The sequence below is a fragment of the Chelonoidis abingdonii genome, chromosome 3, assembly GCF_003597395.2.
Source record: "Chelonoidis abingdonii isolate Lonesome George chromosome 3, CheloAbing_2.0, whole genome shotgun sequence".
Classification (NCBI taxonomy): domain Eukaryota; kingdom Metazoa; phylum Chordata; order Testudines; family Testudinidae; genus Chelonoidis; species Chelonoidis abingdonii.
The window spans coordinates 101646928-101664008 of NC_133771.1; the positions used below are offsets into that span (position 1 = coordinate 101646928).

At 42.1% G+C, this 17081-nt stretch overlaps 1 protein-coding gene across 11 annotated transcripts in view; it reads right to left on the bottom strand.

Annotated features, from left to right (window-relative positions):
• Positions 1 to 17081, bottom strand: part of PTPRK (protein tyrosine phosphatase receptor type K) — a 656446-nt gene that overhangs the window by 224133 nt on the left and 415232 nt on the right. For all 11 annotated transcript variants that reach the window (XM_075063933.1, XM_075063932.1, XM_075063924.1 and 8 more), the window contains exon 7: positions 16509 to 16802. In XM_075063933.1, coding sequence (XP_074920034.1) covers positions 16509 to 16802 — 294 coding nt within the window. The remainder of the gene's footprint in view (positions 1 to 16508; positions 16803 to 17081) is intronic.

The following is a 17081-nucleotide window of genomic DNA, read 5'->3' on the forward strand; positions in this document are numbered from 1 at the left end:
CTGTGACGAATCAGTACCGGAGGGGTGCAGATGGACTAGGGGCCTGTCGGAGGGCAGTGGCCTCGAAGAGACGCCGCGAGCAGGAGCAATGTGGGTCTAGAGACACCAAAGAGGCAGAACAATGGACGGGACACACCGAGGGGGCGCTCCTCTGGAAAGAGCTAATTCAACTTACCGGCAGGAGGCACGGTAGGTGTGTCCAACCCGTTTACAGACTGTTTGGTCGATATGAAAGGCGAGCGACCTACGGACGTCGAGCGAATTCAACTGCTGCCTCCTACGAGTTATGTGGTTTGGGGAAGAAGACTGGGAGATATGTCCTGTGAGATGAGGCTGAGACTACTCTAGGGAAGACGCCAGATGTGGACGTAACTGCACCTTGCCTTGTGGAACACCGTGCTTGGTGGGCTCCCATCAGAGCCCGAAGCTCAGAGACTCTCCTAGCCGATGTGATGGCTACAAGGAAGGCTGTTTTCCATGACAAATATAGGAGTGAGCAGGTTGCCAATAGCTCGAATGGAGGGGACGTAAGTCTCGTGAGGACTAAATTGAGGTCCCAGGAAGGGGCGGGGCGTCATACTAGGGGGTATAGACGCTCCAAGCCTTTGAGGAATCTCGAGACCATAGGGTGGGAGAAGACGGAGTGAGTACCTTCTCTAGGGTTGAAAGTAGAAATAGCCGCCAAGTGCACTCGCAAAGATGAGATAGCGAGGCCTTGCTGTTTAAGATACCAGAGGTAGTCCAAAATAGTGGGGATGGGAACCTCCGTAGGTGCGACTTTCAGCGTTTGACACCAGCAGGAAAAGCGCTTCCACTTGGCCAAGTAAGTAGACCGAGTGGAAGGTTTTCTGCTACCCAGGAGTATCTCTTGCACTGGGGCAGAGCATCATAACTCCGATTGGGTTAACCATGCAGGAGCCACGCTGCGAGATGGAGGGATTGCAGGTCTGGGTGGTGAAGCCTGCCGTGGTCCTGCATTATCAGATCCTGATGAAGGGGCAGGGGGATCGGGTTGGCTATCGAGTGGTCCATCAACGTGGTGTACCAGTTTACGAGGACCCTGTGCACCATCGGGAAGGGTGGAAAGGCGTAAAGCAGGTGGTTCGCCCAAGAGATTAGGAAGGCATCCGATATTGAGCGTGGGGCAAGACCTTGGTAGAAGCAGAACCTCTGACACTTCCTGTTGTTGCGGGAAGTGAAGAGGTCTATGTGGGGAAAGCCCCACTTCTGGAAGATGGAATGTGCAATGTCCGGGCGAAGCAACCACTCGTGGGAGAGAAAGGACCTGCTGAGATGGTCTGCCAGAGTGTTCTGGACCCCTGGGAGGAAGGACGCTACAAGGTCTATAGAGACTGGGCTATGCAAAATTCCCACAGTTGGATCGCCTCCTGAGAAAGGGGGGAGGATCGAGTCCCTCCCTGCTTGTTTATGTAGTGCATTGCCGTTGTGTTGTCCGTAAGCACTAGAACACAATGGCCCTGCAGATGTTGTTGGAACATCTGGCACGCGAGGCGGACTGCTCTCATCTCTTGGACATTTATGTGCAACGCTAGCTCTTGAGATGACCAGAGGCCTTGCATGCGACAATGGCCTAGGTGTGCCCCCCAGCCGAGAGATGACGTGTCCGTCGTTAGGGATCCTGAGGGCTGTCTCGGTTGGAACGGCATTCCTGCACACACCAGGGAAGGTGTTAGGCACCAGTTGAGGGAGCCTAAAACACTCTGAGGAACGGTGACTACCATGTCTATGGCATCCCTGCCTGGGCGGTAAACTGAGGTGAGCCAGGTTTGAAGGGGATGCAGGCGTAGTTTGGCGTGCTTGGTTACAAAAGTGCATGCGGCCATGTACGAGATAGGCCTGATGGCAAGGCAAAGCCAAGTCGTCGAAAGGTTTGGATAGGCTTCTATAACTTGAACTAGTGCCTAACAGTGGTATGGAGGCAAGGCTTTGCGAGTTTTGGAGTCTAGAAATGGCCCAATGAATGCTATCTTGAGTGGCACTGACGAACTTCTTCTAGACTGATCAATCAGGACCCACCGCATCGAATAGGCCATGATGAAGGCAACATGCCTGGTGACTTGGCGCCTCGGAGCCCGACGAATAACCAGTTCGATTAGGTAAGGAAAGAGTGTATTCGCCGACGACGGAGGAAGGCGGCCATTACACCATCATCGATTTGTAAACCTGCGCGGGGCGTTAAAGGCAACGAGACCGCAAATTGAAAATGTTGATGGTGCACCATAAACCGTAGGTACCGTCTGTGCGGGGGATAAATGGCGATGTGAAAGTATGCATCCTTCATGTCGAGAGCAGCGTACCAGTCTCCGGGATCCAAGGATGGGATGATGGTCTCCAGGGACACCACGCAGAACTTCAACTTCTTCAGAAACATGTTGAGTCCGCGCAGGTCCAGGATGGGTCGGACACCTCCTTTTGCCTTGGGGATTAGGAAATATCAGGAGTAAAATCCCTTGCCCCTGAATTCCTCCAGTACCTCCTCTATAGCTCCGATGGAAAGAAGCATACAAACCTCTTGCCAGAGGAATTGCTCGTGAGAGGGGTCCCTGAAGAGCGAGGGTGGGAGGGAGGGGGCGAAATAAATTGGAGGTGGTTTCCAAATTCCACCGTGCATAGGACCCAACGATCCGAGGTTAATTGGGCCCATGCAGGGAGGAAGGAGGAAAGGCGGTTGGAAAACTGAAGGGGATCCTGGGGGAAGGACTGGTGCTCTGCTCTTGGGCGCATCTTCAAAAGTTCAGTTTGGGTCCTGCTGATGGTTTGGCGAGACTGTTATTCTGGCCCCCTTGGGAACCTGATTGCCGTCTAAGGTTCCCACGACCACGCCTTCTGCCAAAGTCTTGTCGTGGCCTGGGTGGGGGGTAAGGGCGCTGACGCTGGGTATGGAAGGACGTTCGCTGCGTTTGCGGAGCATGCATCCCGAGGGAACACATAATGACGCGATTATCCTTGAGACTCTGGAGTCTAGGGTCCGTTTTCTGAGAGAAAAGGCCCTGTCCATCAAACGGAAGGTCCTGGATAGCGCGTTGCAGTTCAGGAGGTAGGCCTGACACCTGGAGCCACAATAGCCTCCTCATTGCAATTCCCGAGGCCACGGTTCTGGCCGCCGAATCAGCAGCATCGAGTGAGGCCTGGAGGGAAGTCCGTGCCACTTTCTTCCCTTCCTCCAGAAGGGCCTGGAATTCCTGGCAAGAGTCTTGTGGGATCAGTTCAACGAACTTACCCACCGACTGCCAGGTATTATAATTATATCTGCTGAGGAGGGCCTGTTGGCTAGCCACCCGCAGTTGGAGACCTCCGGCAGAGTAGACTTTTCATCCCAATAGGTCCATCCGTCTAGCCTCCCGCGATTTCGAGGCGGGGGCTTGCTGGCCGTGGCACTCTCACTCGTTCACAGATTGAACGACCAGAGAGCATGGAGGAGGATGGGTATATAAATATTCGTACCCTTTGTGAGTACCATGTATTTCCTTTCCACGCCTCTGGCCGTAGGAGGGATAGACGCCGGAGATTGCCAAATGGTGTCCGCTTTGGCTTGGATGGAAGGGATGAATGGCAAAGCCACGTGAGTTGGCGCATCCGCCGACAGTATGTCTATGACCGGGTCTTCCGCCTCCGGGACCTCCTCCACCTGGAGATTGATATTTAAGGTGACTCGCCTTAGAAGGTCCTGGTGGGCTTGGAGGTCGATCGGGGGCGGGCCCGATGAGGTGGTACTGGCTACTGACTTGTCTGGTGAAGAGGAGGACGACAGACCCGGCACGACTGGTTCATGCAGTGACTCCTGTTCCTGAGGAACATCAGGGTCCAGCGCCAGAGCCGATTCGTCTGTACCCGCTGGACGAGGGACGTCTTCGCGGTGCCGGCGCTCTCCGGTGCCGACAAGGGACTTCTCCTCAGCGCGGACTGTGCAGCACTCGGTGCCAAAGACGGAGAAGTGAGGGCTGCCTCCATTAGGAGCTGCTTCAGGTGAAAGTCCCACTCCTTTTTTGTCCACGGCTTAAATGACTTGCAAATCTTGCACTTATCTGCAAGATGGGATTCCCCCAGGCACTTTAGGCAGGAGTAGTAAGGGTCTCCTGTTGGCATCGGCCGCCGGCAGGCCGAGCACGGTTTGAAACACAGTGAACCAAGCATGAGCCTGGGCACAGGGAGAGGGGAAGGGGCTAATCCCCAACCCTCTGAACTATATACACTAACTACGTTTACGAAAGGTTATTAAAAGTATTAACTACAACTATAAAACTAAACTATATACACAATAAGTACTAGAACGAGTGAATAGCTAGGGAAGTGGAGATCAGCTAAGCCGCGCTCCACTGTTCCAACGACCGAAATGGGCAGTAAGAAGGAACTGAGGAGCGGACGGGTCGGCAGGGGTATATATTCGGTGCCATAGCGGCGCCACGCCAGGGGGCGCCCAACCGACCCGCCAGGTGTTGCTAGGGTAAAAATCTTCCGACAAACGTGCACGCGGCGTGCGCACACCTAATTGGAATGGATATGAGCAAGCACTCGAAGAAAAATGTTTCTTTCAAGTCTCCTCCTTACTACCATTTCCAATTATTGCCAAGGAAAATAATTCCTATCTATACACATTTTTCTTGGTTCCAGATTACAGCATTGCATAGACATATTGCTGACAGTTCAATGGGTCATTCTTTAGTACTTCCTTTGACCTTTATTACAGTAATTCTGATTATTAATAATTTATTATTTTTACTGTGGTGGCAATTCAGACTCACCACCAATATCATGTCCCACTGCATTAGGCACAATACAAGTACATAGTAAGAGTCACTGCCTGCCCTGAACAGCCTATAACCAAAATGGACAGGATAGACAAAGGGTGGGAGGAAGGACATATTATCCCCATTTTACAGATGGTAACTGAGGCACAGAGAGATTAAGTGACTTGCCAATGTCAAACAGGAAGTCTGTGGCAGAGTCAGAAACTGAACTCAGGTCTCCTGAGTTCCAGCCCAGTGCCATAACCACAAGACCATTTTTCAGAGGCGATTTGGTGCAATTAGAATATTTATTTATTTGTAACTCCATGATCTACTATGAGTTACAAACTGGCAAGTGAACACATGGGCAGCACATTCTACTCTTGGAGAGCCACATTCTAGGTGATATTTCAGTCTGATTTGGCAGTAAGTCATATGACACCCTTTGCCAATGTAACACTGGTCTTCCCTTGCTGTTATACACAATTCCATACAATTTAAACACCGAAATTTCCATTTATGGTATTGTTAGACTCAGCCTCTCAAGTACTAAGGATAATAAACCGGCCATTTCCTACAGTAATAAAATACCTTCCAGCAATTAATAACATGGAGTGGAAAATTAAACTACTTTCAAAAGTCAATATTGAATGAAACAAGTTACACAAACGATATCAAATAAAAAATTCAATAGAAGTTGTATGCTTTTTAGCTGTAGACTGGGCTAGAGGACAAAACTAGGGACATGGGAACAGGAACAAATGAGAGTCAATCAAAACACCGCCACTGATTCAATGTGTTCCTTTGAGAAAGTCACTTGATTAGTAACAGGCTCTCTATCCAATCAAAGGAGCTAATACTTGTTTACCTCACAGAGTGAAGTGAAGATTGTTTTATATTTTCAATATTTTAAAATTTCTTCAAAGTCTCTATCATTTCATCTTTGTCATCTTAAGAATGGTCTCTTATATGAAGAGTCAACTTTGATTCTACAGGATGGAGAACTAAAATGCAGAGTGATCCTACACGGTTTTCTTCTTGAACCAATCTGACAGGCTTTCAAGAATCCAGTTTGGGAGGCTTTTACCAAGCTTAAATTATTAAGGAGAGGGCCAGGGGTTTTGCTTCCTTCCCTAAGAGGTATTATTAGTTAATTGGCTGAATTTGTAAAAGACATCCAAAAAATTCAGGCCCCAACCCCACAAACTTCCAGACATGCTTAACTCTGCACTTTGAGTAATCCCATTGATATCACAATGTGTAAAGTTAAACATATGCATCAATCTCTAAAGGATTGAGGCCTGAATTAATACCTTTGTGAACTCACTGGATAATCACACCTTCAAGGATCATGTAACCGAAGAGTATGAGTTCAGTGGTACACTAATTCCTAGATTTGTGAGGCCAGAAGGGACTATTGCAATCATCTAGTTTAACATCCTGCATAACAACAGCCACAGTACTTACCTGAATTAATTACTGCTTCAATTCCCATTGTTGTGGTTGAACTAGAGCATATTTTTTAGAAAAATATCCAATCCTGATTTTAAAATTTCCAGTGATGAAGAATCATTGCAACCCTTTTAAGTTTTTCTAATGGCTAATTACTCTCACTGTTAAAAATTTGCACCCATTTTCTGTCTGAATTTATCTAGTTTCAATTTCCAGCCACTGGATCTGGTTATACCTTTGTCTGTCAGACTGCTCTCCAGTTTCTATTCCCATGTAGGTACTTCTAGACTCATCATATCACCTCTTAACCTTCTTTTTATTAAGGTAAATAGACTCAAGGAACTCAATGTCTCACCATAAGGCATGTTTTTTTAATGCTGTAATTATTCTCATGGCTTTTTTCTGAACCCTCTCCAATTTTTCAAAATCCTTCTTGAATTAGGGGCACCAGAACTGGACACGGTATTCCAGCAATGCCATATATATATGGGTGGCGGTGGAAACAAACTCCCTACTCCTACTCACGAGCTCCCTGTTTATACATCCAATGATCGCATTAGCTCTTTTGGTCACAGCATCGCATTGGGAGCTCATATTCAGCTATTAACCCCCATGAAACCTAAGTTTTTTTTTCTCCAGAGTCATTGCTTTGCAGGATAGAGTTTCCCAATTCTGTAAGTATGAGTAACATTCTTTGTTCCTGGATCCATGACCTTACATTTGGCCATCTTGAAACATATTGTTTGCTTGTGCCCAGTTTTAACAAGTGATCCATATCACTCTGTATCAATGATCTGTCTTCTTCATTATTTACCACTCCTCCAGTATTTGTGAAGTCTGCAAAGTTTATTAGTGATTATTTTACGTTTTCTAACAGATTATTAATAAAACTATTAAATAGTGTAGGTCCAAAAACTAACCCTAGTAGAAACACAACCTTTAAACGATTATTTCCTCTTTATAATTACATTTTGAGACCAATTAGTTAACCAGTTTTTAATACATTTAATGTATGTCACGTTGATTTTGTATCATTCTAGTTTCTTAATCAAAATCTAATGTGGTACCAAATCAAATGTCTTACAGAAAGCTAAGGACATTACATCAACAATACTACCGTTATCAGTCAAACCTGTAAACTCATTAAAACTTTTTATCAAGTTTGTTTGACAAGTTCCATTTTTATAAGTAACAACGTACCAAGTGTTTCAGTGGAGTCTTCATCACGGGGCACGTCTACACTATCCGCTAGATCGGCGGCCAGTGCTCGATCTATCGGGGATCAATTTATCGTGTCTAATGTAGACGCAATAAAATCGATCCCCAATTGCTCTGCCATTGATTCTGGAACTCGACCATGGCGAGAGGAGGAAGTGGAGTCAAGGGGGGAGTGCCAGCGGTTGACTCGCCGCCGTCTTCACGGCCAGGTAAATTGACCTAAGATACGCCAACTTCAGCTATAGTATTCGCGTAGCTGAAGTTGCGTATCTTCGGTCGACCCCTCCCTCCTCCTAGTGTAGACTTAGCTACTGGCAATTTTTTTAGAAAAAAACATCTTGATTTACAAATGGAACTAATTCAGGGATGTCCTCCTTTCTAGTGTTATAAAGGAGGTTAGATTAGAGGATCACAATAATGTCTCCTGGCCGTATAAATGTATGAATAAATCTATGTTGATTGGCATTAATAATATTACTCTTTTTATAAATTGCATTCTGTACGAGCCATTCCATTATATAGCCCAGGATCAAAGTCAGGCTGACTTCACCTAGGTCATCTTATTTACCCTTTTAAATATTGACACAATATTAGCTTTCTTCCAGGCTTCTAGAATTTTCCCAGAGTTACAGGAGTTATTGAAAATCAACATTAATGGTCCAGAAAGCTTTGTGGCCAGCTCTTTTAAAATTTTTGGATGCAAGTTATCAGAACCTTCTTATTTAGAGATTTCTAACTTCAGTAGCTGCTCTTTAACATCTTTGTTAGTTACTGTTCGAATGGAAAGAATCTAATCATCATATGATGAGAATATCATCTAGCCTTTTCTCCAAATACAAAATAAATTCATTGAGAAATAAAACATATTGAGAAAGTATCATTTATTTTATTCTGCTTGAGGAAGGCCAAGTCTGAATCAGGGAAAAGAGCAATATTAGACTCAGAAAAAAGGTGCAAAATACAGAAGTACCCCACTTCAATAGACATGACCCATATGAGACAATGTCAGCAGGAATGAGGATTGGGAGGTTTTCAGATGCCCTCCCCACACCCCTTCAATATGGGGATGGGAGGGGGACTAACTCACTCAAGTCTCATCCAGAGGCATACTGCCATTTGGGTGGCAGGAACAAAGGGTATTACTCTAGTATTTCTTAGGCCTGGTCTACACTACACAGGATAAATCGATCCGCGATGGAGCGATCGCTACCCGCCAATCCGGTGGGTACTGTAGACATACTCTTACAGAAATAAAGAAGTGAGAGGAATTAGTGCCTGAATGGGAACTCTGATCTGACTAAGAAACTTCCCTTTTCTCTGCATTGTCTTGTTTTCCACCTCCACACAGAACCTTATAATCTTTTTCCTTCCCTCTGGTGCTCTGCTAATCACTGCTGGGTAAGAATGAGAAAACAAAATGCTTGATCTCTGAAACACTATGCGTAAGGGCTGCAGTGACAGTAGTTTATAAATATTTGTATTAAAGTTCCTCCTTTAATTTTTATCCAAGGATAAAAACAAGCTAAATAAAAGCTAGTTTTATAAAACTGTATTTTTAAAAAAACTAGTTCTATTTTATGTAGTTACTTATACTGCATCCATCACCATGGTACTGACCGCTTAAAGTGTTGAATGACCCTAATTATGAAAGCAAACTGAATTAAAGCATCAAGCAAAGTAATGGATGGTAGTCATAAAAGATTTAACAGTAAAAACTGGCAGTCTATTTAAGAGAGCCACATTTTTCCAACACGATGTCATCCTGCAGGTATTTTCTCTTGAAATGGACACACACCAAAACTGTGTGGATCTGGAGAAATTAAGATCAGGATCTGCACTACATGGTTTGGGCACATCTCTGGCAGCTCTCTCAAGTGGTACAATATGAATTATTTCCCTGCATCCACTTTTTTACAGCTGGGATAGAGGCTTTGGATTAATATACTGGAATACATTTTAATGCCACAAACAGTGCTCCTCTCAGAAATGTGCTTACATCACTTCTGATAAATCACTGAAGTCTAAATGTTGCTAGCACACTGTGCTCTGGCAAAGGACACCAAAAAGCAAGTGTGAGTGTGGGGGGAAGGGGAGCAGGGGATTGTCAATCCATAGCTTACCTGCGCTGCTAGCTTGCAGCTGCTGCTATGCTGCTCTTTTCCAATAATAGAGCTCTGCTAGAAACTTAGGCTTGATCCAAAGACAACTGAAGTTAACGTAAATATTTCCATTGACTTCGATCAGCTTTGGATCAAAACTTTAATGCACAACTAGTTCTAAGCCTCCCTTCGAATAAGGGAATGACCAGCAGTGTATACCTGTCACAGCTCCATGACTGAAGAAGAGCAGCACATTGAGTTGGAAATATTAGGTGCTGTAAATAAACTAATCTTCCCCTGTTCAGTCCCTCCCCACCCAAACAGCACTGAGACAGGCTCTGCCCCCATTTTCCCAGATGATTATTCTTCCTTCACCCCACTTATCTTCTTGGTCACCCTCTCAAAATTCTAGCAAGGTCTAGAAGGGATGCTCTTGGCTACTGGTTCCATCCTCCCGCAACTGTCCTGACTCTCACTATGAGGGCTGTGCCTCTGGCCTTCCAAGCTCTATATTCCCCAGTCTGCTCTGCCTTGAGAGTTCAGCACTTCAGTACTAAATCCCTTCCCCCAATCATTCTCCAGCAGGAGTCAGTGAAGCTTTGCCATTTTATGACAGGGCTGACGAGATTCACACCATTCTTGCATGGACAGAAGTTAGATGTAGAAAAAGGAAAACATGTTTCTGTGTCTTCTATTTACTAATCTTACTCATTTCTAAGTACCCAGGAGAGTTTCTACTCTGCATCTAGGGACCCTGCACTTCATGCACACAGGATCAGAAGAAAACAACAGGTGTGTGTGGGGGGAGAAGGGGAGGCTGAAGGAGGTGTGGCTGTTTAAGGGAGATTCCAGGACCTGCTAGAAGACACACCTTGGCTAGCTTTTAAAGTGCTAACCAAATTGATCAAGAAGTTCCTGTCTTTTTAACATTTATTTTTTGCAGTGCTGATGTCCTGTCCCTTAAGTCTTTAATGACCCCTTGGCCCAGCAGCCACCTGCAATTGTACCAAGCATTAGTTCAGAGTCAGTTATCTGTTTAAGAACTTGATCAGCTTTTTACCCTTATATTGTCTCCCTTTAAATTCAAAGGACCTTAGAAACAAGGAGGAAGAGGATATTTCAGCTAGACATGGGTTGGCACTGAGTGACAGATAAAAGCAGCTGACAGCTTATGCAGGTGGATTCTATGTAGGCCTCCCTTTCCAAAGCCCCTTTCAAATGGACAGGGAGGAGGACAGGGCACAGAATAAAGTATCTTCATGTAGGGACCCATAAAATCTAGAACCAACCATGAAAAGAACAGAAAATTAATCTAATTCAAATGAAGCTGCAGGGAAATTCAGGCAAGCAGCATGCAATTGCCTACGCTGGGATTTGTACATTCACACATTTTATTGAAAGAGATTTCAAAAAGCAAAGAGACAACCCACATCTCGAAAGACTATGCAATAAACACTCAACAATGAACATAGAAAGTAAAGAGAAGTTGTCATCTGTTTAATACTGATTCCAAGGGAGGAAAGCTGCTCACTGAGTCAACACTATGTTCCTATGACCAGCGGAGTTTTCCTTGAAGATCTTTCAGCCAAGTACTTCCCAGCATACACCACTGTTTAGTTTGCATGATCTAACAAGAATCTACTACTCTGCAGTGCTATATGCCTTCCATATGGGTCTCCCATTTGCGTGCCTAGGCTAGTTAGCACTTCATATATAGTGTGTATATGTTCATTAATAGAATGTTACCTGCCAATCAACTGGAAACTAGAGCAGTGCAGAGCACTAGTTTGATATGCCAGCTGATCATCTGGCATGCTAGAGCTGGACATCCCATGGATGAAGCTTGTAGATGTTGGTGATAACAGATTTCTCAGTGCTAAGTATGCAACTCTGGAATTCTGTCCCAAGTAAACATGACTAAGTGCAAACCCAGCCATGTTTAGAAAGAGCTGCAAGATGCACCCTTTGCCTAATCCTTCTTAATTGTTTAAATCCTGATTTCATAACATAGCCAGCTAGTAAATTTGCAAGGAGCAGGAGCACATGGTGTGTGATATCTGTTAGTGAGATCTTAAATGTCTGACATTCACTCTAGCAAAAAGCCCAGAAACAAGAGTTACAGGTGATAAAGAAGTTTGTAAAAACAAACAGAAACTTATAAATATTGGTGTAATATGAGCATTCTGCAATGACAAATATAAAAATTCAATATATTCAATTACAGAATTTCAAATGAGTCGTTATTTTAGTCTAATAAAAAGTTTCTATGCTGTAAATAGCAATATAAATGTGAAAATGGTAAATCAAACACACTAAAATGCTCAAAATGTATTACAGTTCCTCTTTCATATACTATAAGCCTTCTAATTTATTGATATCAGATTTCTTCAGTATGTCAAGAAAAGGATAAAGATTTTGCTTGAAATCTTAAGATTGCATTAAGATAAAGCAGTAAATATTCTCTTTCTGGACCCTTAGAAAATTTTAAAACATTCCACCAGATTAAAATTACTGAGAATTAGCCTTTTGCTTATATTTTATTAGTTTTTTGGAAGAGCGGATAAGCAACTCATAAAAGGAAAAGATTCTAGTTCTTGAATTATAAAAATATAAAGCAGGAATATCCTCAACTTGACCCTTCAGTTGCCAAATTTTCCTGTTGTCCTTCTGACAAATACCCAGTTTTGCCTCCAGCACCTTCTCAGAAGCCCACCTCCCTGAAGTACCAACATGCCAAATTCTCCCAGGCCCTACAAGACAGGTTCATTATTTCTAGCCATCAAAAATCTCCAGCCCCACTCCATAGTCTTCAACAGGACAATCAATAGTAAGAAAAGTGTAACTATTTGCAGCCAGTCAGCCCTCAGCACAAGTGATTTTTAAAAATTTCTGGTGGCCCTACTGCTCTATTTGAAAATTGCATACAATTACTTAAAAAAATAACTAGCATGTCATATTAATCTAGGTGGCCATGAAGAACTAGGCCCCCAAATGCACTGATCTCTGGAGCCTAATTTTAAGACTTAATGTAAAAACAGTTGAGATTTTCTTTGTGCTACTTATTCTCATTATGTGCTTTTTTGCTGATGGGAACTTCAGCAACATCCTGGTATTCTTTGTATTCTGTTTTTAAAATTAGTAACATGGAAATCACAAACAAATACTCCACATTCAGAAAAACAGAGTGGAAAACAGCCCTCAGCCTGAACCTTTAACTAAAGCCAAACCTTAAGTCAACGTTGCACTGTTGAACAAAAATTTAAAACATTTTTTGTGACTCAAGGCTGATTGTCATTGATTATTAGTCTCTGTGATTGATAATTATCCTGGACAATAGTAAAAAAATCAATACATATGGTTCCATTTTCAGTTTTGATAAAGCTGTAACCAGAAGGGAAAAGCTTCATCCCTTTCCCTGCTTTATAAAAAACCCACTGACACAAGTTTACTTAAAGGGTTTGGAATGAAAATCAGATCATTTTCCCTTTGCTCAACAGATCTGCATGTATTAGTGAAAATCACAAACCGCACTGAACTTCAGTGAAGCTGGAGCTCTACTTACCACGTAGATATATTAAGTTCTGGACAGACTGAACTGTTGACCTTCTTTGCCACTAGAATATCAGTTAATGAGAAAGCTCAGCTGTTAACAGTTATTCAGAAGCAGCAGCCAGTGTAACAGAACAATTTCTAAAGTACAATTGCTAAAGCATGCTAAGTGGACGATTTTAAAATACAGCATATTTTATTTCAGCTTAACACAGGAAAGACAGATTGCAAACACGCTCTGATGCCAGATGATATCCTCAAAAGGAAAATCTCACAGGAAGACATCCTTGCCTTATTGCGCAGTTAGGTATTAGGATTGCTTCCTATTAAAACAGCATCTCACTTCCTTTTATTTTAAAATGCTTATGTGAGCAATAATACAGTTAGTTATACTGCGGGAATCACACACTTCAGGTGCATTTTGAGGAATGAGATGAGGACAAGTGCCCTCAGCCACCAGAGACATGTAATTACCTCTCTCACAAAATACACCTTGGAGCATATTACTGCTCCTAGCAAAATGGCTATAGCCTGCTTAAAAATGAAAACAAGACTGGACCTGTGCTCTCAGGAACTATAATTTTAAAAAGAAAATCAAGTTCTGGTTAGTGTGTTTTACATTCTCAGTCTAATTATTAAAAAAATACTTAGTCATATCATATATTTGCCTGCTGATTATTACCGTTAATTACCCACATATGGATGTGATTTGGTAAAAATCTATATTTTCAGTATACTACAGTCACTAAGCATAGGAAAAATCATCTATCAAATTTCAGTTATACAAATAATTTAATTAATTTTGTCTGGCACCTTATAAAAGTCCTCCAGAAATCACTGTTCACTGTTTTAACTCACTGTTTAGGAGACACAACTTCTCGTTCAACCACTCTTGCCACCTGATAACTTCATTGAATGCTTGATGCCCAAACTTGTGCAATTGTACTTCAAATTGCACAAAATGTAAGATGTTCAGAAGTGAAATATGGACTAATAGATCAATATCATATTATTCTGAAATGTCATGGTATTTGTAAATTCGAAACCAACAATGTGTAAAAATCATTTTCAATCTCCTCCCAAAATAAAGCAACTGTTTATTCTTGTGGTAAAATAACCAATAGCATTTTACCAACATATTATTCCTGATAATTCAATGTTAGTTATTACTTAGAGCATAAACATTTAAAACCCATCCAGCGAATGTTCATTAATGTATTTCTTATTCACACAGTAAAGCAAGGTAGTTTCACACTGACATATCAAATACAGTGATTGGAAATAAATATTACATGGGTAATCAATTACAGCTTGTTTCAAAATTGAACCTAAAGCTTACAAAACATACAGAAAGACAAAACTAACAAAAGGGGAATAAGGATAGCTATCTTAAAAATAAGCAGTCTTGCGTGAAACAAAAACTAGAATTTTCCAAAACAAAGTACTGCAGCTAGTGGAATACAATGCAGCACAGTAAGCGACCTGCTAGTCACCAAGCTAACACTAATAGCAAAGAATATATCACACTGCTAGCTATTTCATTATTGGCTTTATTCTTGGCTTTTAAAACTTTTTTTTGGAAGAGGCTGATATTGTGTTGTTTGCTTTCTAACAGACACACACACACACACACTTCAGATAGATTTTTATACTGATTTTGCAAGTTTTAAAACTACAACATAGTTGCAAAAGCCCAAAGGAAGCCTTCCTGGAAGAGAAATACCTGTCTTCACTATTATTGAAGATGGATGAATGGAGCAAAGACCTGGAAATCATATTCTAATCTGGATCCTGTCAATGACTCACTATATTACCTGGGCAGGTAACTCAACCTCCCATGCCCTACAGTTGCCACCTTTCATTAAAAAATAGGCTTCTGTGCTATTGTGGCACCAAAAGCCCTGCAAGCTATATTGCTTATGGTTTTGATGTTTTAATATCAAATCAATTATTACTTGAACAAATATTTATCACTTTAAGTATTATTTTGATCTAGTCATTCCAACAAACTCATCAAGAATATATATTTTATTATCTATAATTGTGTATATTTTCATGCTTTAAAAATTATACCACTTTGCTTTCCTTAAATTGGCTAGCTAAAGGGATGTCAGGCCTTTAATATACCATGACCTACCCCTTTGTCTTTTTCATATTAGGCAGCCTAAGTCTTTCACATATTAGAAACAAAGTATACGCAACTGATGAAGAGATTCTAGGTTGTGTCACCTTAATAAAGAAGCTGCTTTACATTTCTATACTATATTTTTGGAGCAATGTCTAAAATTATTTAAGAGAACTGAACTGACACTTTAATCTGGACTAGATTTCAACAGTGGTTATCTGACCGGAGATAGACACATGAATCCTCTCACTTTTCAAGAGAGGTACACACTGCATAGTAAATTAGAAATAAGATCGCCTATTTCAAAATTGCCTGCAGTTTCAGAATTGCTTTAGGCTGAGAGCTTGTTTGTTTAGGGAATTAAATGAGCAGAATGCTTCAGGCTCCCAAGAAATGCAACGTTCAGTTTCAAAATAAAACAGTATCAATACAAATAGTCTAATTTTCTGGAATATAAACTCACTGACCTGGTCAAGTTGAGGACACTTATGACATTAGCTCCTAACTCTGGCGCTGACCTTTTTCCATAGTAACTGAACAGAATGATCACACATACTAAGACAAGCATTAGAATAACCTGTCCAGTTGGAATCCATACATAATTTGTGAATGGAGACTTCATTCTAACACTGCTCTCACCACTATATAAATATAGACGACTTAGAATTAAGGAACGTGACTGTCTTTTCTTACTACATTTTAAAGTAATTTTGAATAGCATGTTTGCCAGCTTTTTTGTTTACACTTGTCTCAGCCAGACCTGTCAGCCTTTTCCCTGACACATCCTGGCCAGCCTCTCTCAGCTCACTCCCTTTCTGCCAGGGCATCATTTTAACTGGCCAGGGTCTTTTGATCGCAAGCTTAGCCTTGGGAGACTAAAGCACCCTAGGTCTTCATGAAGCCAGCTAAGTAAATTCTCTCACCAATTGATGGCTTAGCCATTGCTGTTTTAACTCCACTGAAGTTGGGTACTGAAGAGGCTATTTTGGTAACTGTTTTACCTTTCCTGAATTCCTTAACAACTCTCCTTTAGAGCCTCCTTTGATTTAACTACATGCATTCAGACATTTTGTCACAGTTTCCTAGCTTCTATGATCAATAAATGGAAGCTTAAGTAAGTTGACCCCAACAAGGTGGCAGAAACAGAATATGGGAGCCAGGCTGGCATAAGAACTTTCAGATCTTTGGCAGTACCAGCAAAGGAGAACTATTGCTATAGTAACAGCATAATTACAGTGAAAACAAACTGGCAAAAATAAATAAATAAATAAACAAACAATAAAACAAAACAAAACAAAAAAATCCACCAGACCTCACCTGCACATTTGGTTCTGGTGATAAGTGGTGGTCCTGGCTGGCCAGTTCCTCCTTCTCCTGGCCTGGTAAGGAGGACACGAATCTCATACTCAGTGTCTGGGTCTAAGTGCCATAGCTTATAAGTTGGTGCATTTACAGCATGGGTTTCTGTCCAGGTCCCAGATGTCATCCGGTACTCTACTTCTTTCAGAATTATAGGCCCATCACCAATTATGGAATTAGCATTCAGCTGAATCAGCAAATATGTAGGCCCAACACCAAGTAACTGGGGGGGTGCTATTGGTCGAGGTGGTTCTGTAAGAAATTAAAAAATACACAGTGAATAAAACCAAACTTAGAAAGCTCATAATATTATTAATATACATGCAGCTAAAGGCGTAGCCCAACAAGAAGGGTCATCCTGCAGTTGTAGAGATGCCAGAACTGGGAAGCAAAGCCAGAATAATATAGCATTAAGAACAGGAGGCTATATTCACAGTTGTTATAATTCAGTGTAGCTCCATTGAAGTCAACAAGCTATATTTATTTATTCATTCCCCTGCTCCAGGACTGTGCTGGTTTATAAGATCCTTA